We start from the raw sequence: 25337 nt of genomic DNA, 5'->3' as shown, positions 1-25337 counted from the left end.
CTTGGTGTGTTATACAATTACTCCTACAGTATTTTGGTACAGGTATATTGATAATTTTATTAGGGCTACGGCTTATTTACGCTAACAGTCAGCAGACATGAGCTGCTCTAAGCAGGTGTTTAGCACTCTGAACATTAAAAAAAAATAATGCCCACAAAGCAGGAGAAGGCTATGAGAAGATAGCTACACGTCTTCAGGTAGATATGTCAAATTGAGGTCTGGGAGACCTAGAACAACTTTCAGACAGAACTGCTTGTAGGATTGCTAAAGGCAAACCAACTCCCTCATTGCTTAAAATGTTAAAATAATGTCATCTTGAACTTGTTTTTTTTCAGGCCTTCATGGCTTAGCTATTCATAGTAATAGAGATTTTGACCAGAGTGTGTTCTTAAACCGTTGTGTGTCACTGTAGCCTACTGAGGTCATATTGTAGGGGTTGTTTGTTCTTAGAGTCCTAGTGTTAAGACATTTCGAATGGATTTAATTTAGGCAAATCCTCATTTAGAAATGAAGCTCTGTGCCCCTCTGAGAGTTGATCATCACATATAATGGATCATTTACAAGTGAAATGAACATTTCCCTCAGCCATGAATAGTTCACAAATGAAATGAATGACATGACAGGATCCTGCATTCAGATGTGACATTTCCCGCTATCTGCTCATCTCTGGAGTGTTTGTTTATTAGCACACTGTCCCTGGCTCTAATAATTCTCACTGTCACAACTCAGGCTTTTGTTTGAACCGTGTGCTATTTTTGTCATTTCATCAACCAATAGTTTCTTTTTTTTTTTTTTTTTTTTTTTTTACTTTCATCAACAGATGCATCCATTTTCCATAATCATGCAGTAATGAATGCACTGTAAGCTACTGTATGAAGGATTTATTCTGTGACCTCAATACTGAATTATCCTGACATTAATTGATAATCATTTTGTAGCAAACAATGCCGAATAAATCCACATCTGTGGTCAGAGCTTCTGCTTTTCTCAACTCTTCTCCAGCTCTAACCAATGTGAAGTTATGGGCCATCGACAGGCAGTGCTTTCAGACCATCATGATGAGAACCGGACTGATCAAGCATGCAGAGTACATGGAGTTTCTGAAAAGGTTAGGAACTTTATCTTCTGTTGTGTGTGTCTGTGTGAACATCCTACAGAGTCTAAGTGTGTGAGCAGATCTGCAAGTCTTATAGTGGAGTCTGTCTTGTTTGTTAGTGTGTGTGTGTGTGTGTGTGTGTGTGTGTGTGTGTGTGTTTTTTGTGTGTGTGTTTGCTTGTTTGGTTCTGCAGCTGTCTTGCCAGTCCTGCATATCTATGAGGAGTCTTCCCTGCATCCACCAGAAAGCACCTCCTTCCCTCTTTCTCTTTTTCTTTCTCTCTTTTCATCATCTGACGTCGCCATTTGCATAATAGCACAGTGAAAAGAGAACGTGGAGCATATTTTACATATTAAAGACAGAATTCTGCAGGCTTGGGCTCATAGGCGAAACGCTACATGAAAGAAATCTTCATCAAAATATGGCTGCATAATAGAAGAGTTCCTTGCTCTACTGGCACAAAGCCTTTATGCACCCTGCCTCTTTTTATGTCTGGCTTTGTCTCACTAGCTCTTAATCTCCTCTTCCCATGCTAATGGTAAAGTAAAGATAATGGGGAAACAGTATTATTTGTATCAACATTCCTTTTCTTCCTACAGCCACATTAAAGTGACTGATAGCTCAACTGTTAATTAAATGTAATCTGGGAATCATATAACGTAATCTTTCGATGAAACATGGATGGCAATAGGGTTAGTAGGCATGTGTTAGCATGTGCAGACCTGCGAGGACAGAGGCCGATTTACTATAGACTCGCTGTGGATTCTTTGTGAGTCATTAGTATAGAGTATAGTGAATTACAGTTCTAATTGGGAAAACCCACCTGGTGTCCTGCTTCAGTGGTTAATTTCAGCTGCGAAAACACAGGCAGCAGGTGGTGGAGCCTGAGAGCTGTCACAGCTGTTTATTTCTCTGTTGTATTTAACATATGGGAAGTTCTGTTTAGACCTTTTGTGCTAATTTGATTTAGTTTAGGAGAAAAGCATCTGCTATCTTTTTTTCATTCTGGAAGAAAAGTGATCAGTCTATTTACGGTCAAGCACTTAGCTGACTCAGCATAAAATAACTGTAGATAAAATAGTAGGGCCAATGCATCAGACAGATAATTATATATAATAATTATATATAATAATAATAATAATAATAATAATAATAAATATATATATATATATATATATATATATATATATATATATATTATTGATGGATTTCTTTATTTTATATGTTGATCAATCGATCAATTAAATCTACAATCAATCAGTATATATATATATGTATTACCAGCAAATACCACCAGTTGTTCTTTTTTAATTTCTCTTACTACTGCCTAATTGCCTATGCATTAGTAGTAAATATACTAAGGTATAAAGGATGATTACAGATGTTTATTCTATTTATACTGCTTATTTTTTTATACTCCTGATGTTTATCAAGACTAAGATATCCTTAAAAGTTACTGTGCAGTTCAGCCAAAGCTAATACCCTAATAAAGCTTTGCTTTCTGACTGATTTAATTTTGTAAATCCTCTCTCCTGCAGTGTTCCAACATTCCATGGCCTTCCAGAAGAAATACTAAGCAAGCTGGCAGATGTCCTTGAGGAGGTAAACATTCGTAATTGCCACTCTAGCTAATCCTTTAGAAAACACAACTGGTATTAAATTAAGAGTTATATTACAGGCCACTGTTGGCATTCATGGCGGTCTTTGTCCTTAAACAGTGCACTACAAAATGCATTTCTTAACAATGCCTTACACGCTCAAGTGTGTTCTTTTAAGAATATCTATCTCAAGTTGTGCACCTTTTCTCATTTTAAGTTTGAACACACTTTTAAAAGTACTTATTTTCTTTTTTTCTCCATGTACTTATTTCTCAACTTTAAATAATTATTCTTTAATTGTTTCATTAGTCTTTCAAACATTCATTCTTAAAATGCAGCAGCCAAAGTCTGTTGTGCTGGCGGTAGCAGACAATGAATTAATTTGAGTGTCTTTGTTAAAGCGAAGCTTGCATTCACAGAAAGTGTTGATTAAAATAAAAGTCTTTTTTGCATAAAGAATGCTCTTATGAAGACACGATGCTTATCATGCAAAACTATGTTGATTTATGCTGCCATAACCAGACATTTTACCATCCAAAGTGGCCATCTTTTTGATATGTTGCATCAGGCAAAAATAACCATTTGAACCATCTGACCAACTCCATCTGTCAGCTCAAGGCCATTTTGTTTTAGCTATTTCAGTCCTAATTAAAACTGCTCATTTAAATATTATGTCAGGTTCTCAGTGCTCTCTGGGCTTGTTCTGAAATGTAATAATTGCTTACGGCCCATTTTGCAAGATTGTATGTTTATGCTTTTCTATCCATCAGTATTTCACTTTGGTATACTATTGTCTGTAAGTCAACATACAGTTCCCTCAGGAGATTACATGCACAAAAATACCCAGAAATTAATAGGTAATTTTTTTGTACCTAATCCATAGTACATAGTAGACACTCAAATGTATTGATTCATTTATTAATAATAAATGTATTATAAAATAGCAGGCTTTCATCTGTAATTATATTTTCACATGCTCTGAAGTAATTACAAACTTAACTGAAAAGCAGTTGGCCAGGTGTGGCCTGTTACTTTGTTATCCCATGAAAATTAGGGAGGTAAAAGGTCAGAAGTTGGAGTATGGAGTATGGAAAAAGAAAGGGCTCATGATCCAAATCATACCACATCATCTGTCAAGTGCCTGTCATCAGTCTTGGTGGATGCACTGTTATGGTATGGGCATGAATGGTTACCAATGGCACTTGGTCATGGGTGTTTATTGATTATGTGCCTGCTGATTGAAATTGCAGGATGAATTCTAATGTATATTGTGCCATACAATATCACATAGTGAAATCATCAGAAAGAGCTTCTTATGGTAAATAGTGTAATGTTTATTAAAAGGGGAAGTTACATACTTGCCCTTAATCTAGTTCAGCATACCATTCACTTACTGATAAGAAAACTGAAGGAAACAAGCACAAACAAGCAGTCACTGAAGAAGGCTGCAGCAAAGGCCTGGCAAAGCATCTAAAGTGATGAAATTGAGTATTTGGTGATGTTCCAGACTTCAGACATCACTGAGTTCATAGGATGTATATCCAAGTATTAAAATGTTCTCATTATATTTGTAACTGCTAGTTTTAAGTCTGTGAAAATTGAGGGAATGTAAAAATGAATGTAATTCCTAGATGGTCAGTACATTATTATTGTTAAACCTGTTGGATTAAAGTTGCAAGCTTTGCAAAGCTTGCCTCATTTTGTTTGCCTGATTGAGGTGGGTTCAGAAAATCTAAACAAAATGTGTCACTGTGTCACAATACTTATGGACCTAACTGTATGTATGCTTTCATGCACAAAGTAGAAACAATGAACGCTGCATTAATCTACAGTAAGAAAGTCAGAAGTCGAAAGAATTGATAAACAATATGATACCCACAACAGCAAGCTTGTAAAACAGGCACATTCCTGTTTTCTAATATAAAATCAAAACATATTATTTACACTTCTATTGGATACCCAAACATATAGTATGAGAGTTTTCTGGTGTTGCTCACTATCTATATAGGCCTCATTTACTAAGAGAAGTAACTGTCCGTTTGCCTTGTTCCTTTTCCCACTAATTGTATGACTTAAATTGTGAAACAAATGTCATGAATAGGCTGTGTAAAGAATGAAACACTCTACGCCTGATAATTGACCTGGAATAAAAATGTACTTTTCAGACACTGGAGCTATTTTGGCCTCTGGTGTTAGTTTTCTGAGTGTAATTACTGGAAGATGCCCATGAGAATAGTGGTGGTGACTGGTGGACATGACCTCTCTCACAGTTATTCCTACAATTTTTTTTCTTTTTTTAATTGAACCCATATGTTACATGAGTGCTCAGAGTGAAATGGCCTGTCTGCTAAGTAGCATGTCTGAATCTTAAAGCTCTCTGGTACATATTCCCTATCTCAGCCAATCAATGTAAAACTTATTGAATTAGAAAGTGCTTCCGCTAAAAGCAGCTGTTGAAAAATGAGCTGTAAGGCCAGGCGCGGTCTATTTTAGTCTTTAAGAATGAAAGGAAATGAATGGCAGTAAAATCCCCTCGGTTCTACAGTGAACTCTCTTCAGCATCTGCATATTATTGTCCAGGTTTGTCCGTCTGTTATTTATGTTGTGGCATATTAAACCACTTTTACAACTTCAGACTTTTGCATAATTTGTACATAATTTCATGTAGTATCTACATAATTTGGGAATGGCTAAATATACATACTAATATGCGTACCAATGACATATTAGCAGTACAATAGGACTAGCAGCATTATGTAGACACTCTGCGGCTTCACAGTTGCAATAGCAAGTACATGCAAATGTCATTTTTTATTTAAGGACCAAACGGTCTTTTAAAAGCACACCTTCAGCTTGCTAGGTGGACCGCAACACAGTCACCAGTGTATATTTTTTAGAATTTTAAATGTGTCCTACTGTAGAGGTAGAGCAGTAGGGTTGACTTGGGTCAGACTGAGGGTACTGTTTCGTCTGTGCCGTCACTGTGCAGGTATATCTCTCATTTCATCTGTCTGGAGGGCAGTCATGGCACAAAGCAAAGCAAGAGGGCACTGTGTGCCCGAGACAAAAAAGACACAGTGCTCTTTCCCTATGGCAGGATATCAGTGCTTATAGCCCCAGTGACAGGTCATAGGGGCAGCTGTGGTTTAGTGTTTCAGAAGGCTTTATGTCTGCACCGTGTTTTATTGTCCTCTTGTTTAATTTTCACTTAGTCTAAACCCCAGTGATGGTCATGGTCAATTAGCACTGAATCACCAGAACTAACCACACCAGTCACACTGAATATGGAGGATCAGAAACATTTTAGTGTACAGTTCACGATTGCACCTCTAATATTAAGTCAAATTAAATATTAAATATGTCTTTGTTGGATTGATTGTTGGTCCTTATTTTCTTTTCTTCCATGTTTGTTTAATTTGGTCCCCTCCACTCCTGGTTTCTGCTGTTTGTATGCAGACGCATTATGAAGATGGGGATTATATCATCAGACAGGGAGCAAGGGGAGACACTTTCTTCATCATTAGTAAAGGAAAGGTAAATCCAGGTCATTACACTGAAAAACATGATGCATGATGTGTACCTCATTTACACACTTCCAATGAATTTCAGTCCCGTTCAACACTCCCACTCAATTTTTGACAAGATGACAAAGTTGTGTTGATGTGAATTCACTACCCTGGCATGGTCTTATTATGAAGATTTGTATTATGAAGTTCTTGCTAAAGTAAATGGCTTGTTTTTACAAAGCTTCTCAAAGTAGTAGTGATTATCTATTAGAGTCAGATTCCTCTCTTATTTACTATGACCTTACTGACAGGACTATTTTAATCTGGGTTCCTTTCTGACCTGCCCCTCTCTCTCAGGTGACAGTGACCCGAGAAGACTCTCCCAGTCAGGAGACTGTGTACCTGCGCTCTTTGGGGAAGGGTGACTGGTTTGGTGAGAAAGCCTTGCAAGGGTAAGATTACCCTCTGATTTTATGATCAATTAAGTAATCAAATGTTTTCAGGTTTGAACTCAGTTTAGTTGGTCAGTTGAATCGCGTGCCAGTTGAGACAAAGACACACTTACTTTCATTGTGAAAGGCCTTTAGTGCCATCTAGTGGTGTCTAAATGTAACACACATTTAGACCACTGAGGTGCTGGGTCTGTTTTTGAGACTTTAAGTACATTAAATGAGAAGGCCATATGGTCACAGCGTGAGCTCCATTCACATGGAGATGCACGCTATTTCTTTTTCACGTGGCAGTGAAAACAACATGTGGTTCTACTTTATTGTTTTGCATTAACATAAAAAAGTCCTGGTGTAGTTGTGGTCTTTTAAACTAGTGTTTTGTAGTAATGTTTCAATCTGATCTCCTCAAACTTTTCAGCAGAGATTTGTCTTGGAATTGAGACATTAAGGCCTCTGTTTTTTGTAGTCCTAGAGTTGGTACTCTCCATTTCTGTCATTTAGTCACATAGGGTTAATTGGGAGTTATCTCATCTTGATCTGGTACAGTGGTCATTCAAGCCTGTTTAAGATCTTAAGACATTACTTTGTACATTATTCATCTTGCAATAGTTTAATGTCTTTGTCCTTGCATTAATATATATATATATATATATATATATATATATATATATATATATATATATATATATATATATATATATATATATATATAATATTGTTTTGCAGCCCAAATTTGTGGGCACTGTTTCGAGCTGAAGGTTGTAGTCTGATCTGAGGAGGTGCCAGTGTGAAACAGTGTACTGTGTTTATAGATCAGGCGATCCTTTTGGATTGTGACTTCAGTTGGAGGAAAGGAGCTCTTGATTGCTGGATTAAATGGCATGTGTGTGTCACAGAGTGTGTGTGTGTTTGTGTGTACGCTCGTGACAGAGATTGGAACAGGGACACATATTTGGCACAGAGGGCCACTATTCAGAGAGCAGGTGTTACTGTTTCAGATAGGCCATGATGATACAGTGCAGGTCTCATTCAGGAGAGCATGCTGTCCACTTAATGCCTCTTACAAAGCCACTTATAGCACACTCAGACCATAATGACCCTCATCACAACAAGCCCACACTCACACTGTTTGGCTCCATGATGACACTTTAAGGTAGAGCCAAAATCTTTGCTCTCCTCTTTTTTGTCCTCTTTTCTCCTCTCTTCTCCCGTCCTCTCCTCTCCTGTCCTCTTCTCTCTTCTCCTTTCCTCTTCCTACCTTTCATCCCCTCTGCCATCCTCTCCTCTCCTTTCTTCTCGTCTCTTTTTCCAACCTCTTCTGTCCTTTCCTTTGCTTTCGCTTTTATCATCTTCTTTCCTGTCCTCTCTTCCCCTCTCTCACCTTCTACTTTCCTATCCTCTTCTCGCCTGTCCTCTACTCTACTGTCCCCTCTTCTCCCATCCTCTCCTTTCCTGTCCCCTCCTCTCCTCTCCTCTCCTGTTTTCTCCTCTTTCTTCTCCCCTCTCCTCTGTTACAGTGTGGAGCAGCTGTGACCTTCTCTCGGGGGGGGTGTTTGTATATTTGTGTTGTGGGGGATTTGGTGCTGTGTAGTGAAGAATTCTCACCCCTGTCCAAGCATAAGATACTGTGATCAGTCATGGACAGTATGTGCATGTGTGCTACTGTCCCGTCTAGTCTTCTTTCTGGTTAGACAGAGGGTCAGACAGCGTGAGGATCGTAAAGGACTGGATAGATCTTGCTGAGTTGGTAGTGAGATTTTGTATGTGAAGTGGAAGAAGGATAAATGTGGGAGTACATATCTGTAGATTACGCTGATAGAACTAAAGAGACTGTTAATAGGGGCCTTAATCAGGGCCTTTTTATTGTGTGAGCGCGGCCACTAAAAGTGATGAACTCTGTGGATTGGGACTCGGACTCGGACTCTGACTCGTGCGATTGGGGCGACTCCTCAGAATTCAGCGAGGCAGAGGAGGTCAATGATGGCACACAGAGAGACTCAGAGTAATGATTGAAATATACCAACAATTGCTTTAGAGATGTTTACAGTTTTTTTATTCATGTTGTAACATTTTCTGCTTAATATATCTTACAACATACTAAACGCTAATGAATTTATTTATTGGTAAACTAATACCTATGCTTATTATCTGTTAAATGTAGATCCTCATTGCATTGATGACTTGAAGCTATAAGTAGATACTCTGGTTGTTGAGGCTGATATTGATCCTGTGTAATGAATGGATGCACTTTTATGTCATTGTTTTCACACAGGGAGGATATCAGGACGGCAAATGTCATTGCTGCAGAAACCGTTACCTGCCTTGTTATTGACAGAGAGTGAGTAAATCTCTATGTCAGTTATTCCCTATAACTATAATATGTTTGTGAAAAAAACAATCAAATATAATATAATATAATTTGGAGGATCATTTTAGTAGCACATGGACAGAACTGCACTTGTCAACACCTGTTACAGGTCAAACTGTGATGAATCTTTTTATTCCTGCTACTCACATACCTGCTGTGTGTGTGAGAGCTTGTTTGAAGGTGTGCTAGTTTACTCCTTTCCAAAGGTCAATGAATCTAGCTCAGCCTAAATAGCTTAAGTGACATGTGTGTCAGTGAGCTCTGCAGACAGGTTCTCCCCTGAGGGATACTCTCATTCCATTCTTTATGTGCTGCTTACAGCTTTACAGGCCTTCACCTATCAGCACTTTGCTGTGGGGATTTAAACTGTGTGTGTTATTGTGTAGCACTTTGTATTATTATTATATATACTATTTACTATTTATATTTACTATATATATATATATATATATATATATATATATATATATATATATATATTATAATATACTTTTTATGGGCTGAATGTAGTGTTTTTGGTGTTGTCAGGAATCCAGTGGATTACCTCTAGAGGAATACTGAAATTCATTCAAGCATAAGCAATAATTAAATTTACTATATAATTTAAAAAGCAATCATTTGACAATTAAAAAAATAATAATTTAGTTAAGAGAAATATATATTGAGAGAGGACAAGAGAGCAAGAATGGAGAGGGAGAGGGGATGGAGAGAAAGACAGAGAGGGAGAAGAGAGAAAGAGAGACAGAGAGAGAGAGAAATGTAAATATTTATAAGAGTAGATTAAACTGTGGTACCAGAGCTGCCATACTAGTTATAAACACATCAACTTAAGCCCATCTCCAACATTACTACCATTGCTTCCAGTCAGTCATCAACCAGAACATCCCCCCCACACCACCCCCGGTGTGGAAATTGCAGAGGGGATTACATCATTTGCACTACCATCTAGGCCAGCAGAAGCAACACATATCTGAATGTTCCTATTATTTTAGCATGAATTCACAAGTGTACCGCATCGTAGAAAACTGATTTTTTAATAAATAAGATGGCATGCTCTGTCAGGGGCTGGTGTTCTTTTCTACTTTATACAGTTTTACATTTCTCTTTGGGTTTTCTCTTATTTTAGGTCTTATAAGCACCTTATTGGAGGTTTGGAGGATGTGTCCAGCAAGGGATCTGAAGATGCAGAGGCCAAAGCAAAGTAAGCCTGTCTCTGGTGTGCTGTTTATTAACACAGGCCCTCCACAGCTACTGTACATAGTGTGTTCCTTATGTTTACAATACTGTTTACAGGATTTATGAGCATATTTACATATTTAAGGCAACTAAACCCTTTTAAATGTTCATGGGTAATGTGGTTATGGTTGTGTAGTTTGTTGCTGATACTGCAATATTCTCTCAGCAACATTTTATAGGACCTTTATAGAACGTGTTATATAAGAGCAGCTATTCCACTGGTGCGCAGAACACGAAAGACAGAAGGTCAGCTTTCTTATAGCCAATAACACATTGTTTTTAATGAAGAGAAACCTGAGGAGAGTGAGAGAGAAAGAGAGAGAGAGAGAGACTGCTGTGACCTCTCTGGCTATTGGAGTTGATGTGAAAGTGAACCTTGCTCAGATGAAGGACTGCAAAGGCGAGAGTAATGTGAACCCCCAGAAACCTTATCACCCAGCACATTTGTACAGCAACACACTCACACACACATACACACACACACACACACTCTCTCTCACACATACACCCACACAAAGAAAGATTACTGTTGCCACAATAAATACTGAGCTTAGGCTTGGAAATGACGGCGTGAATAAAATGGAACAGATAGAGAGCTAAGAGGCTCAGTTTCTCTCCCTCTTCAAAAGTTCCTTCTCTCAGATCAAAGCAGAACCAGAAACTTTCCCACTTTTCTCTCTTTCTTTCATCTGCATTGTAAATCCCGTAGCTGATAAAATAATGAAAACATCTCTGTGGCCTGTGTGCTGTTACATCCCACAGATTGTTCCTTCGTCAGTGTTATTAATTCACTCTTTCAGCTGTCAAGCAGTTTCCAGTCCCCTGTGTTCTGCCGTGGTGTAACACTGGTTTTGATAAAAAAAATGCAAAGAAATTAATCTCAAACCATGACACAGAAAGAACAAGCCCATTATAATTGGCCTCAGAGGGATGAGCATGATTCCATGTCCTCCTTAACTTGCACACACAAGCTAAACCTTTGGGTCAATGTAATGTTCTAAATATACTGAGTAATGCACAGTCTGTAAGTATTTGTGCAGTGACACAATTTTTGACACAATTGTGTACTATTGTATTAACCACTTAGGAAGTAATAATAAGTAATTTGACAAGCTTGCATAATTATATTTAATACTTCAGTGCAGATCATTTGCAGTCTGGAACCCATAAAGTTTCCCTCTTTGAGATGCCTTGCCATAGTTCAATAGGCAGCCTTACTTACCAATGACATAACAGTGCCTCCACCATGGTTGACAGATTATGTGGAATTTTTAATTTTAATTTGCAATTAATTTACTAGGGAATTGGCCACGCCTTACCATGAAACTGCATAGCATTTAGTTGTCCCATTACATTTGAGCCTGTGAACACTATGTCAGGGAATATGCCAAAACAGCTGTAACTCCTAAAACAGTTAATGTAACATTTTTACACAGATCTGCTGATTGCCACTTACTTGTTTGGAGCAATTGACTGATTCCAATGCACCCCAATTACGTAGCCTGTGCTTTCAACGTCTACCTTCCTGTCTAGAGAGAAAGTTCATGTTTTTAGAATACAGAGCCAAAATGATCCATTTAGACTGGCGACTGTAAAACTGTATTTTTGAGATGAGAAGATCAAAGTGACGTTTATCTCATCAGCCATGTGGAAGCGTACTGAGTGAATTAGCTGAGCACTGCTAGTGCCATTTTTTGTCTGAGAGACAGATGTAGTAGAAAGCGGATGTCCCAGGGGCCACTGCTCTGGTTTCCTGTGGGCACATGGCTCCAGTTAGACAGCTGTGGTCCAGCAGAAAGCCTATGGCTTGGGTCTCTGGAGAGCACTTTCAGCCCTGGAGTCAGATATAGCAGCCATTAATACCAGTGTGGGGTCCTCAGAGGAAGATCAGAACTCCTTAACAGTACATCAACTCAACACATACCCAGAGGGATTACATCATATGCCATGATCTCATGCGTCCATTTAAACCTTTGTTTAGTGCTCACGCATCAAATAGGTACTTAAACTCTGGCATTTGCATTATTTTGCATGTGAATTTTGAATGTGACATGTACCGTATAATATTACAAGGGTTAGGCTCAACTATATCTCATATATACTATATCTCATTCAATATATATATATATATATATATATATATATATATATATATATATATATATATATATATTGAATTTCTGATGATATGTGGAGATGTCCTGATGACATTGTGCCATGCTCATAGGGACTAGGGAGGTCTTTGGAAATATGATAAAAAGGTAAAAGGTCAAGAGTGACCATGCATAGTGACTGCCCAGCTCTACTCTGCTGCTTCATAAGAATGCTACTGATGGTTGGACTATCCTTTTATACCTTATACTATATGTACTTTTCTTAAGTTGAGACTAGGAAAGTGTGTTTCTGGGCTCAGTGTCACCACCTTGTGGTCAAAGATGTACTCTTTTAGATACAATGGGGCAGTGTTTCTTTTCTTCTGTATTTAATTCAGTTCAAAGGCCAACATTTGAGCAGACATCTTTTGAGAAACTTGTTTGCAGACCTCAAGGCCCTTAATAATGTTTTTTTTTTTTACGAACAAAGCAATTCCTCACCAAACCTTTAACTGAACTGTTGAGGAAAACCATATTCTTCCATTGTTGCCATGGTGCTCATCACCTGTGGAGGAAAACAGCTTGTGCAGTTTCAGATCTGCACGACAACATTTTGCACCTGCAACATTTTGCTCAAAAACATTATCTCATATCAGCAAACATGAGTCAGAATGAGAGCTACGCTTCATTTTCTCATTTGTGTAATTATGTGTAATTACAGTGCATTAAGCTTTGTAAACCTCATACCACCAGTCGGTCTGGAAGTGTGTTGAATAGGATGAGTAATAATATGTAGATGAGGCTGAATAATGCTTTGATTTTGTGTTTTGTTCTGATTACTCTCATTTTACAAATGTTGTGCTTCCCGGGCAGAGTGCACCAGCGTTCTCCAACCCACATTTTTCTGTTTTTTTACACTTATTAATACACCCATTCAAACAGGGTCGACATTGATTTTTGATTCGCGGGTCATGCTGCCTGTCATCAGCAATCAGAGCCCGAGAGATCACAATTGGTCTAGCTCTATCTGGGTGGGTAGCTCTCTCGCTCCCCACGTCACTTCAGTGTAATCTGCAAGCCAATGCATCAGAGCTGCGTATCCAGCCAGAAAAGAGGCGATGGCTGGTTGTGCATGTATTGGAGGGGTTAGTCTTCCCTCCTAGTGTCATGGAGCATCACATGTGATGAGGAAGAGTGGGGAGAAAATTTGTGTTTTCTCTGTGAATTCATTCATGAATCTATAGGAAGGTGTATAAAACTTTATTAGCATGCTCTGTGGCAACTGTATGTCATCAATACTGGATGAGTTCTTTTGGGCCTCTTTTCTTACTGCACTACTAAGAAGAGGAGTATGTTGATGTTCATTGCAATAATAGCTTTGGATTTTCAAAGTGTCTTTCCCGGCACATGTTGCCTGAGTTGTTTGTGCTGTGCTCTATTTCTGGGGATTAGGCCTCTCTCCAGCAGGCCAAAAGTGTTACTGATGTCTCTGACCCAGAAAAACCTTTCTCCTTCATCAGCCAAACTAATCCAGTCAGGCTAATAATTGATCTGATTATGACCAAAGGGATTAAATAATATCCAGAGGACACTATGTGTGTATATGTGTGAATATCCCTCCGTGTGCCCATGTGTTGGGGCCCTTGGCAGTGTGTGGAAAATCATAACCTCTATTTGACACTGGGCAGCAATTTGCCAAACCAAACACAGATACAAACGTGCTCACACATTCACGTGACTAGTGTTTTAAAGAAACGCAGCTGTGGAAAGTTGGCACTTTCTTTCCTCTAAAGGGATGCGATTGGGCGAGGAAGGTTTCTGATCAAGCACTAGATCTTATCACACTATTGCTTTCAGTGAGAAATCTCTCAATGAAAAAAATCTTAGTTATTCTGAAACAGTTTGAAAGGAATATAATTTTGCATTCTCAGTTAAAACAACATTTAAAATATTATACTCATTATTAAAACTGATTCAGTTACTTGAGAAAAGCATAAGAATTAGGATCAGTTGCACACTCTGTTTAGTCCTAATTGTTCACATATGAAAAAGCCAAAATTGATACTAGGTCAGCCCTCAGTTCCAGTTTGATACAAACCAGCAGCAGCATGTTAATATGAAGTGTCTTTGCTGAAGGTTGAAGCTGAAATACAATGCCGGGCATATGTAGTGCGAATGTGTTTTTATAGCTTTGTAAAGGCAGTTTTAACTGGAAGAGCTGCAAGCGGGTACTCCTCCTAAAAATACACCACAGTGGGGACAACCCTAGTGAAAACAACACTGCTATTAGCTAAGTGGAATAAAGAGGACGCAGTGTGTGCCATTTATCAGGATTTACCCAAGTTTGCCATTGAGTGCATGTTCTGGTCAGAATGAGAGTTTGGTTTCTGGCCTTTCGGGTTAAGCAGAAAGAAAATGTTCTCTCTTTTTTTCCAGACACCTTTAACTTCAGTCTACATTCCTCTAAACGCTTCTCATTTCTCCGCTTGCTGCCTTATAGGTACGAGGCAGAGAATGCCTTCTTCTTCAACCTGCACCTGTCGGACTTCAACATCATAGATACTCTCGGCGTTGGAGGATTTGGACGTGTTGAGTTGGTAGATGACAATATGATCTTCCTTAATTGACTGTGTAAATTTAATGTTTGTGTGTTTATATACTTCCTAATGTTGAAAGGGTGGTGCACAGTGAGCTAGTGTATATGGGTCTTTCAGCCTGGTCACACACTAATGTAGAAAAGCCTAGGCTGTTTTAATTGACAATTTAGATCAGTGTTGTGGATCTAAAAACTTTACTGTCGTACTTTGGAACTAAAATTCACATTTTATATGTTGAAATTGTCAAATTAGCATCACTCATTTTGTCATGTTATACCAGGTGCAACTGAAGAGTGATGAGTATAAGACATTTGCCATGAAGATCCTGAAGAAGCGGCACATTGTGGACACCAGACAACAGGAGCACATTCGCTCAGAGAAACTCATCATGCAGGAAGCTCACTCGGACTTCATTGTCAGGTACTCAGACGGTAGTACTAACACACTGATCAACCACTCCAGCTCGGAAATAGCAGCACTCCCAAAACAATAATAGTTCATTTATACTTATACTTCCACTATGTAACCTTCACTGCTCACACACTTCTATGCGTTTGTTATGCTGGCATAGATGTTAAGCAATACATCCACTATAGGGCAGTTCAGTGTCAAAAGTGTCTGACAACAACAATCATGGTGATGGTGGACAAGGTTGTGATAATGTACTTACTTTATAAAAGACAAAAAAGGAAGCGGTGTAAGCGGCCGTAAATATATCTGCCAGAGTTTCTTCTATGTCGTGTTCAGCTGGCAGTGGTCATGTCTCACTCGAACTATTGGCTATGCTGCCCTTATGATTTTCAGGAATCTGCTCTGTTCCATCCGTATCCGTAAGCTTTCAAAGAATGTGCCCAAATATGGACAAAACGGAAGGCTCTGTCCATCTCCTTATCTGTATTTAACATTAAGCATAAATGACATTTAAGTTAAAAGTATTCTATAATTCACTGTAGTAGCACTTTCACATTATACTATAGAGAATATAGCAGCAACAAACATATTTAAACATGTAAAATGAAACATTTCAGATCTTTAACCCCCTATACATTTCAGTCCTCCTTTTTCAGGCCCTGACCCTATGAAAACTTGCAACATGATTTTGACTAATGTTTAGGGCTGTTATGCTTTTTTATTGTTTTTGACTGTCAATTAATATGAAAAAATGTTTATTTCAGACTGTACAGGACATTTAAGGACAGTAAATACCTGTACATGCTGATGGAGGCATGTCTGGGAGGAGAGCTGTGGACCATCCTCAGAGACAGGTCAGCACTATACATACTTTTTATTTTCTCATTTGCTTTTTCTCATTTTGGGTCTTACATTTAACCTGATCTAAACTGCTCTAGTAAACCTCACTGGACTTTCCATATGTTTGTTTCTGGCCTCATTCAGGGGTTCATTTGATGATTCCACTACACGATTCTACACAGCATGTGTAGTGGAGGCTTTTGCCTACCTGCATTCCAAAGGCATTATTTACAGAGACCTCAAACCAGAAAACTTGATACTGGACCACAGGGGCTATGCCAAGCTGGTAAACTATTCTATCTATGTTCTCTTTGATTAAATGTAAAGACATGTTGCTAAAATGTTTTTTTCAGTTTAACCTATTAAGGTCTTCTGTGTTTAGGTGGACTTTGGCTTTGCTAAGAAGATTGGATTTGGGAAGAAGACGTGGACATTTTGTGGCACTCCAGAGTATGTAGCCCCAGAGATCATTCTTAACAAGGGTCATGATATCTCAGCAGACTACTGGTCCCTGGGCATCCTCATGTATGAGCTGCTGACTGGCAGGTATGAGCATTGAGTTGAATGGACAGCAAATAAATCAATCAATAAATTAATAATCAATGTGTGACTTTTATGCAGCAGCAATATTTAAACATGTAAAATGAAACATTTCAGATCCTTAATCCCCCTGTACATTTCAGTCCTCCTTTTTCAGGCCCTGACCCTATGAAGACTTACAACATCATCCTAAGAGGCATTGACATGATCGAATTTCCAAAGAAAATCACCAAAAATGCTGCCAATCTAATTAAAAAGCTATGCAGGTAGGTTATTGTGATCATGCAAAGAACACTGCTTGTGTTTGTAATAGCTCCTACTGACTGTGATTTGTTTGCTCTTTCCAGGGACACTCCTTCTGAAAGACTAGGAAACTTGAAAAATGGTGTCAAAGATATTCAAAAGCACAAGTGAGTGCGGTTTTAAATGGTGTAAATGAGCTTCCTTGAATATTCAACAGCCGATGTATGCTTCTGTCTGCCTCTGAACAGCCTATGAAATGACTAACACTTATAATGGTATAGCTCCTTAAGTGACAATATATTGTGCTCTGTGCAGATGGTTTGAAGGCTTTAACTGGGAGGGCTTACGGAAGGGAACACTCACACCTCCCATCATCCCCAATGTAAGTGCACAATAATGCGGTGTGGCTAAAATGAAGATTATGAGGATATTATTTTTTCATCTGTTGTATGATCTATAAACTGCTCCTGGTCTGATTTCAATGTATGCAAGGTGTACTAACATCCGAATATACATTAAGCACCCACAGAACTGTTCAGTACCAGCCATCAGAAATTTTATGTATTTAATTATTTAAAATCCAGATTTTTTGGTCCAGATGTATTGAGTGTTTTCTATGGTGAGCACCAGGGGACTATTGTTTTATCTTGTGATGGTACCATCGTCTGAGGATAAGCATCTTTAATGCTGTTTCATTTTTCTTCATAATATGAAATCTCTCAAAAGTATGAACTGAACTTTGTGAACTTCCTTTGCAAAGACAATGGAACTGGAGTCTTTCTCCCAGGATGTTCAGAATAAAATGAGCTGGCAGGACACTGCCACTGGGGATCTGGGAGTATTTAATGCAGGATATGTCCATATCCCTCAGATCCCTCAGGTTTATGCCAAGGAACATAGTTGGCCATGATACTGTGATCTGTGAGCAATTTCTATGTGGATTTGGGGGATTAATTTGGATCATTGTCTCAGTATTAGCTATTTGGCATTGAGAGCCAGGATTTGCTCTGAAATCTACAACTTGACAGAAAAGATTTCTTTGGAAATGCTTACTTTTGCTGAAGGTTAAGGTTTCTCTCATAGCTTTAGGGTACGATAGATCTGGGAAAGATGTCAGAAATTCTGAGCACTTATTAATTTGTTTGTTTATTTATTTATTAATCGATTGATTGTTTAGTTAGTTATACAGGGAAATGCAGCTCTCTGAATGCAATCCATTCTGTTGCTCTGATGCTTTTAGGTAACATCAGCCACAGACACAAGTAACTTTGACAGCTTTCCTGAGGACAATGAAGACCCTCCTCCTGATGACAACACGGGCTGGGACGTGGACTTCTAAAGCTACACATGCTGGCTCACTTTTCTCACACACCAAACAAAAGACCTGCTCCACTGTTGCCTGGAACAGAGCTGCTTCTTTTGGACAGGCTGCATTAAGGACTGCTTGAAGAGAAAGTGACGAGACTGAGGGAGTGGAAGAAGACAACTTTTTTGTGTTTTGGTTAGCCTTGACTGTTGCAATAGAGAAATTCCGACGGACTTAAAGCTACAAGGGAATCAGAGCTTCAGGCTCTCTACTACACAAGTCCCTACAACAGGGGCATATCATTCATATTGTGTATGTGATGTGTGCGTGCGTGTGTGTGGGTGCGTGCGTGCGTGATTACCAAGGGTGTAAACATCCTGGTGTTTGTTCTTGTGTACTTGCCTCAAGCTCCTCTTATCATACTATAATGGAGATGTATTGCAGCAGGTTGTGACCTCACTCATTTGCATTTTGTCCTCGATTGGCTGCAAAGTCTTTATCTCCCCAATGTTGCGCAGACCGCTCTTTAAAATATGCTGTAGAGATTTGGATAAAAACACTGTATCACCATGCCAGGATTCAGGAGATCCAGACAGACCTGAATGTTATTCTGATAGCTAATGATGCATTATAGAATATGTACATAGTAATATATTACCCAAACAAATATCCGCAGCGTTCGCTGATTATCCTAAACAAGCACAAGTTCTGTTGCAGTTATACTAATGAAAAGGTACTAGATTTCTGAAGTGCCCGGTGCAGACATTGCATAACCACTGACTGCTCTTCCTCTCTCCTCCTGTATGTGATACGATGGCGGATGGCTATGATGGCTGGTGATACAGCCAGACCAGGGCTTGTGCAAATGTTGGATTTATCAGAATCTCCTAATGTGCCTCAGATTCTTAACACCATTCATATATTAGTCCCAAGACCCCTGCTGAACTCAAGACACTTGCCTCTTTAATGCTAAGATCACATCCCTGAAGCCCAGGCTAAACTATTTCAGAGAACAGTTCAACCACATGTGAAGCACTGTGAGGGGGGGTGAAGTTGGTCTTAGTTACTGAGATTATTTAAATCTGTCTAATGATGTGGTTCAAAAACTACAGCTGAATTCAGGTATCAGTTCATCAAAACTACAACACACTGTCAGACTCCACTGAAATACTGACTATCTGACCATGAAGAGAAGCAGTGCCTTAAATCAATGGCATCCTAAAACACTTTATTGACCATTAATGTGCTGCATGTAAAAGCCTCAAACTGACGCCCTTCATCCATTGTCCCACTGTTTTATAACAGAAAAATCCATTGCTGGTGTTTAAATGTAAAATCTGAACCTGTGCCCAGCTAGACACTGTGAAACTGAGGTATGGCACAAGACTGTCTATCTTTAAGGTATATGTGGCTGGTCCAGCAGGGCAGTGTAAAGCAGTAATCACTTGTCTGGACTTTCCAGGACTAAACGCAGTACACAGGCCATGTAGCATTTGTCTTTTTAACTGCACTGAGGTGCCCTCCTTCCTCTGTATTCTCGCCCAACCTGTCCCTTCACACCTCTTTTACCGACAGGACCTGAAGACTTGCTGCAGGTCTCAGTTGCTAGCTCATACGGAGCCTCCATGTTGGTGCACATATCAACTATATACTCCCACTGAGCAAAGAGGAAATGGCAATCATGATTTGCAGCTAATCACATATAACACATATCACATGGCCCACAGTTGATAAAGGTTAAGTGTGTTTGTGAAGGGATTTTTTGGTTGCTTTGGAGGCTGAATTCTCCTTGACTGCCAGTGATTGGTGGGAAAGAATTCACAGATCTACTTACTTGAAACGTTTCCAGCCTGTAGAATACAATATCTGCTACCACAGCTTTGTTGTAGTTAATCATTGATCATATCAAAAGCACTGATGTGCGGAATTAAAACCATTTATGTTAAGTAACGTCTGACGACTAGTTTTCAGTCTCTTGGTCTTCTAAGACTACTGATGTGTAAAAAATAATTTGGAAAACATTCAGATGGGTGCTGTCAGATCTAATATTAGAAATGGAAAATTTAGGTCCAGGAAGTAAACGTTTAAAGCTGCTCAAGTGGTTGGAACAAAATCCTGTGGTGGATTTTTACTTTCTGAACCCAAGTTTTCCACCATTATCTAATATAGGGGTGGGGAACGGAGTCCAGCACTGTTTGCTGATGTCCCTGCTCTAACAGACTTACTAAACCTGGCAATTAACAGGTGAGTTAAATCAGGTGTGCTCAAGCAGGAAAAGCACAAAGCTGTGCAGGAATCTGGCCCTCCTGGATTGGAGTTGCCCACCTCTAGTCTAATATATAGAACAATTTACATGACATTTTCCCCCATACTAAATTTAGTTGGGCATGAAAGGGTTAACATGTACAATTTCTTTGGTTTAATAATCAAAGGTTTTACTTTTCTTTACGCAGTTTCCCAGCCAACATGCTCATGTGGGGCTTACATTAGTGGGCTTCTGAGGGTTCTGACCCACCTTCATTTCAAATGGGCACATATGCTGTGTACAATCCAGTCGGGGCCCCTCATTGGGCTACACATACCAGCCCCACATAGACATATTAGCTGGATTGGGATCTAATCTTAATTTGGACTCGGTCTGCCTTTATAATCCAAGGCTGCTCTGTATCTGCATTGCTTTCCTTTGTCATTGGGTGGTGTGTGATTTATTGCCAAGGTATTTATTTATCTGACTGTACTCTGATGTCCTTGTACTGCAAAGCCACTTGCAGGGTGCCTGTTAAACTTTATAAACCTGAAATAAAGACAGATTTCTTTTCATGTGTAGCCCCATCTCTCTACATCTCTCCTCAGCAGGTAAATGTGGTGTTATTTTCGTCAATGGCCGACAGGGGGCGCCATTATATTATGTACAAGTAATAAGATGGCAGGTTAAAGTATGTGCTGCTGCATGCTTCTCTCCCTCTCTCTCTCTCTCTCTGCGAGCACCAGGGTTGCAGAAAGTGAGCACGCGTGTCTGTGCATCCCACAGACGCAGTACCAGCAGTTCACACCTCGAAAAGGCGGACTTCCGATTCCCATCTCCACTCAGCTCCCCGAGAGCCGTTTAACAGCGCAGTTAGGACGAAATGGACAGTTTATGCAGACTATAGAGGCCAAAGGGCGAATTTGCATTTCAGATGGACGATCTAGTCACGCTGATGAATAAATGCATGTACATCAGCGCAGACTGGCTTCAGTATGCAGTCCTGAAGTTCCTCAAAAACAGAAACGCCGCTCCCATACTAAACGCGTTCAGGTGAGAGAGAGAGAGAGAGAGAGAGAGAGAAAGAGAGAGAGAGAGAGAGAGAGAGAGAGAGAGAGAGAGAGAGAGAGAGAGTGTGTCAGGTAAATGTCTGTCTCCTGAACAGAGGAGAGTCTGTCTACAGGTAACACACTTTAATCATATCCTTTAAACCCTGCTCAGGAGGAGCTGCCCAGACCAAGAGTTTAGGAGGTACGAGGATTGCGAAAGAGGACAAACTACTGCACACACACACACACACACAGAGAGAGAGAGAGAGAGAGAGAGGTAAGACAGAGATATATAGGGAGTAAGAGAAAGAAAGAGGGAGTAAGAGAAATGAATAGAGAGAAAGAAAGATGTAGGGACTGAGAGAGGGAGTAAAAGAGGAGGTTAAGAGAGAATAAGGGAGTAAGAGAGAGATAGAGAGAACAGAGTAAGAGGGGGAGAAGGGAATAATAGAGTGATAGAGAACTGAGAGAGAGAGAGAGAGAGAGAGAGAGAGAGAGTCTAATATAAAAGGTGTAAGAACACGATAGAGAATGAATGAGGGGGGGGGGGGCGAGGAGGAGAGGATGAGAGAGAGAATGAAGGAGGCAGACAGAATGACACAGACACAGAAGTGGAGAGTGTGTGTGTGAGTGTGTGTCCCGTCTCTAGGGCCTGAACGCTTATCCACCCCCTCCGCAGTGAGGGGCGGGTGAGTTCAGGTCCACATGTATAAAGCTCAAGCCTCTCTGTCGCTCTCACACACACGCGCTTTAGGACTCCAGCAGCTCCCTGCGAGAACATCAGCTCTGAGTATTCACCCAGAAGAAGCTGCTCGCTCGCTCTCTCTCTCTCTCTCTCTCTCTCTCTCTCCGCTCTGAGGATGGTCAGGCGGCTCTCTCTGGCTCTGCTGGCCGCTCTGTCGGTGGCTCTGTGCGGCGCCTCCAGCAGACCGGCTCCCGCAGCAGCAGCAGCTGGGCGGAACTCCATCAAACACCCGGCGAGCGGAGCCTCCGCGCCAACACACACTCACACACACACCGTCAGCGCGAGACCCAGCAGCGGTGGCGGTGGCGGCGGCGGCGGCGGCGGGCGCGAGGGGGACGCTGACGTCACACAGGTACAGGATATTTGACTGGCTTTAAGAGCTCGAGGTTGACTGAAGAAGAGGGTTCGTGTGTTTTGGGTCATTTTAGGAACGTGGTTTATTGATGTCAGCTGATTTTACTCCAGTAGGAACAAGAGGGGGTAGATGAAGCAGTTGCTTAATGAAACTTTTGTATACAGTGACTTTTTATACCGGAAGTCAGCGCTGGTGGGTGGGGACCACCTTTATCATCTAGAGTGAATGGTACTACAGCTCCTAAGGCTCGATATTCAGATGGGATGGCGTGTAAAAGCTGAGCCCAGGGCAAGCCGTTGGAACAGTGAAGCTGATGTGTGTATGTGTGTGTTTTGTCTCCTCCAGCCGCTGAGCTGCGCTGTGGACTCTGAGTGCGGCGCCGCTGAGTTCTGTAACGCCGCGCGCAGCGTGTGTATGCCCTGCCGCAAACGGAGAAAGCGCTGCGCGCGCAACGCCATGTGCTGCAGCGGGAACCTGTGTGTGAACGGTGAGAGCTCTGAACGCACACACACACACACACACACACACACACAGGCACACACCCCTTCTCAGTTTCCTCTCTTCTACTTACTGTTCCTCTCTTTTTGGGGCAGTAGTGGCTCAGCGGTTAGAGGACCGGGTTATTGATGACAGGGTTGTGGGTTCAATACATGGGTTTGGCAAGCTGCCCCTGTTGGGTCCCTAGAGCAAGGCCCTTATCCCTCTCTGTTTACCACAGCATGTGCCCTCTTCTTCTCCTCTCCTCTCTCACTTAGCTTTTAAGCCTAAACCATGTTTCATGCATTGACTGGGTGTCTGACATCTGTGTGTCCACTCCTCTCCTCTCCTCTCCTCTCAGGTGTGTGTCAGGCGGCTGAAGTCAACTCCACTGTCAGCGCTGCAGATGTGCCACAGCTGGTCAGTAACAGTGATGTCCAGACAGTGACTGTAGCTGCAGCACAAAATCGGAACATCACACTGTTGCCGGAGCCGCCCAGAAAAGCCAGTGTGAACTCAAAAACACAGCAAATGCTGAAAGGTACACTCCACTCCCTACCTGCACACGCACACACACACACACACACACACACACACACACACACACACACACACACACACAGTTATCCTCCATATATCACATCTAGATCATTTCAGTTCTGGATCGCTTCTCTCTGTCCTCTCATCTGGATCTCCTCTCTTCCTCAGCTCACCCACCCTTCTCTTAAAGGTCTCTTAACATCTAGATCAAATCTCCCAGATCTTTTCTCTGCTACTTCTTTCCAGAAATGATTCTTCTCTATTCATTCTCCTCGTCTTCATCACTCTTCCTCTCATGTTTCCCTTCCTTCTCATGTTTCTTGTCGTTCTCATCTTTCTTCTCTTTCTCTTATTCTTCTTTCTCTTCTCTTCTCCCCACTTTGCCATACCTTTTTTTTTCTTCTTCTCGCCTTTCTTCTGTTTTCCTCTCCTCACCTTTCTTTTCTCCTTCTCTCTTTTCGTCTGCTCACCTTTCTTCTTTTTTCTTCTTCTCTTCTTTTCTCCTTATCTTTCTTCTCCTTACCTTTCTTCCCTTTTCGTCTCAATCACCAACGGACCTAGAAACATCAGCAAATGCTTTTTATCATCACATCAGTTCCAGTTCAACAGCTGAAACATTCCGGGCATGGATATCATTCCCTTTCTCTTCATCTCTCTCTGTCTCAGGTGGTGAGGGGGAGCCGTGTTTGAGGTCATCAGACTGTGGAGAGGGTTTGTGCTGCGCGCGGCACTTCTGGTCTCGGATCTGTAAGCCGGTGCTCACTGAGGGTCAGGTGTGCACACGGCACCGCCGTAAAGGCACGCACGGGCTGGAGATCTTCCAGCGCTGCGACTGTGGCCAGGGTCTGGTGTGCCGAGCCCAGAGAGACAAAGCAGGAGCAGGGGAAGGCCAGCAGCAGCAGCAGCAGCTCAGCAACACTAACAACAGAGCAGCCAGAAACCTTCACACATGCCTACCACGCTAAGCCAGCACAAACCTGCTGAGGACAACTCCTTTTACACTTACACACAAACACACACTAACGCTTACACACACACATACAATGCATTACGCATGTGCATGCATGGACTCACCCACACACTAAAGGGATATTGGAAATCCAACTCCACGGAAGGATGCTCCGTTAAAAGGATTGATCACATTTCCCCGACGGATGCAGAAAAGGCACACCTTGTGGAAGTTCAAATCGGAGACTTTGCCACTGAAGACAGAAATGATTTTTTTTCTTCTTCAGGGTCATCAGAAGGGCAGAGTGTTGTCTCCCTTTATAAGGGAACTGTAAACTCTTCTTGCAGTAAATTACTGTATTGTAAATACTTACTTGGAAGTGGCACTTAACTGAGCTTATTGATCCTGTAAAAGTAGTATTGTAAGATCAGGTGCTGCATGACTATGCTAATACTGTAAATGTGCAAATGATATCATTTATAATGTTATTTACAACGTGATATAAATACTCTATTTTTATTTCAAACTAAATTGTTAAAATATTTCTTTTATTAAAATATTAGAGTTTGACCCCCTGAGATGAAATTGTCCTTCCATTCTCACAAAGTTATCTTCTTCACCAGGAACTTCATTGATTTGGGCTTTGTGCAGCATGAAATGCCCCAGGGAGAAACCACACTGGGCTTGGTTTCCA

The 25337-nt window shown here is 40.7% G+C and overlaps 2 protein-coding genes across 4 annotated transcripts in view; both read left to right on the top strand.

Annotated features, from left to right (window-relative positions):
- The window catches only part of prkg1a (protein kinase cGMP-dependent 1a), a 63053-nt gene extending 41950 nt beyond the window's left edge, over positions 1-21103 (top strand). For all 3 annotated transcript variants that reach the window (XM_072677973.1, XM_072677972.1, XM_072677974.1), the window contains exons 4-18: positions 1003-1108; positions 2635-2698; positions 6151-6228; positions 6558-6652; positions 8922-8987; positions 10144-10218; positions 14847-14943; positions 15224-15363; positions 16119-16208; positions 16339-16480; positions 16577-16740; positions 16878-17000; positions 17082-17144; positions 17293-17359; positions 18218-21103. In XM_072677973.1, coding sequence (XP_072534074.1) covers positions 1003-1108; positions 2635-2698; positions 6151-6228; positions 6558-6652; positions 8922-8987; positions 10144-10218; positions 14847-14943; positions 15224-15363; positions 16119-16208; positions 16339-16480; positions 16577-16740; positions 16878-17000; positions 17082-17144; positions 17293-17359; positions 18218-18316 — 1469 coding nt within the window. In that variant the 3' untranslated portion in view covers positions 18317-21103. The remainder of the gene's footprint in view (positions 1-1002; positions 1109-2634; positions 2699-6150; positions 6229-6557; positions 6653-8921; positions 8988-10143; positions 10219-14846; positions 14944-15223; positions 15364-16118; positions 16209-16338; positions 16481-16576; positions 16741-16877; positions 17001-17081; positions 17145-17292; positions 17360-18217) is intronic.
- A 1240-nt stretch (positions 21104-22343) lies between these two features.
- Positions 22344-25137, top strand: dkk1a (dickkopf WNT signaling pathway inhibitor 1a). The gene is made up of 4 exons (XM_072676926.1): positions 22344-22674; positions 23023-23164; positions 23516-23695; positions 24361-25137. Exons 1-4 carry the CDS (start codon positions 22438-22440, stop codon positions 24657-24659), a joined length of 858 nt encoding a protein of 285 aa, XP_072533027.1. The 5' UTR covers positions 22344-22437; the 3' UTR covers positions 24660-25137.
- The last annotated feature ends 200 nt before the right edge of the window (positions 25138-25337 follow it).

The sequence above is a fragment of the Salminus brasiliensis genome, chromosome 4, assembly GCF_030463535.1.
Source record: "Salminus brasiliensis chromosome 4, fSalBra1.hap2, whole genome shotgun sequence".
Classification (NCBI taxonomy): Eukaryota; Metazoa; Chordata; class Actinopteri; order Characiformes; family Bryconidae; genus Salminus; species Salminus brasiliensis.
The sequence above is the reverse complement of the archived record's forward strand: the minus strand, read 5'-3'. Positions and strand labels throughout refer to the sequence as shown.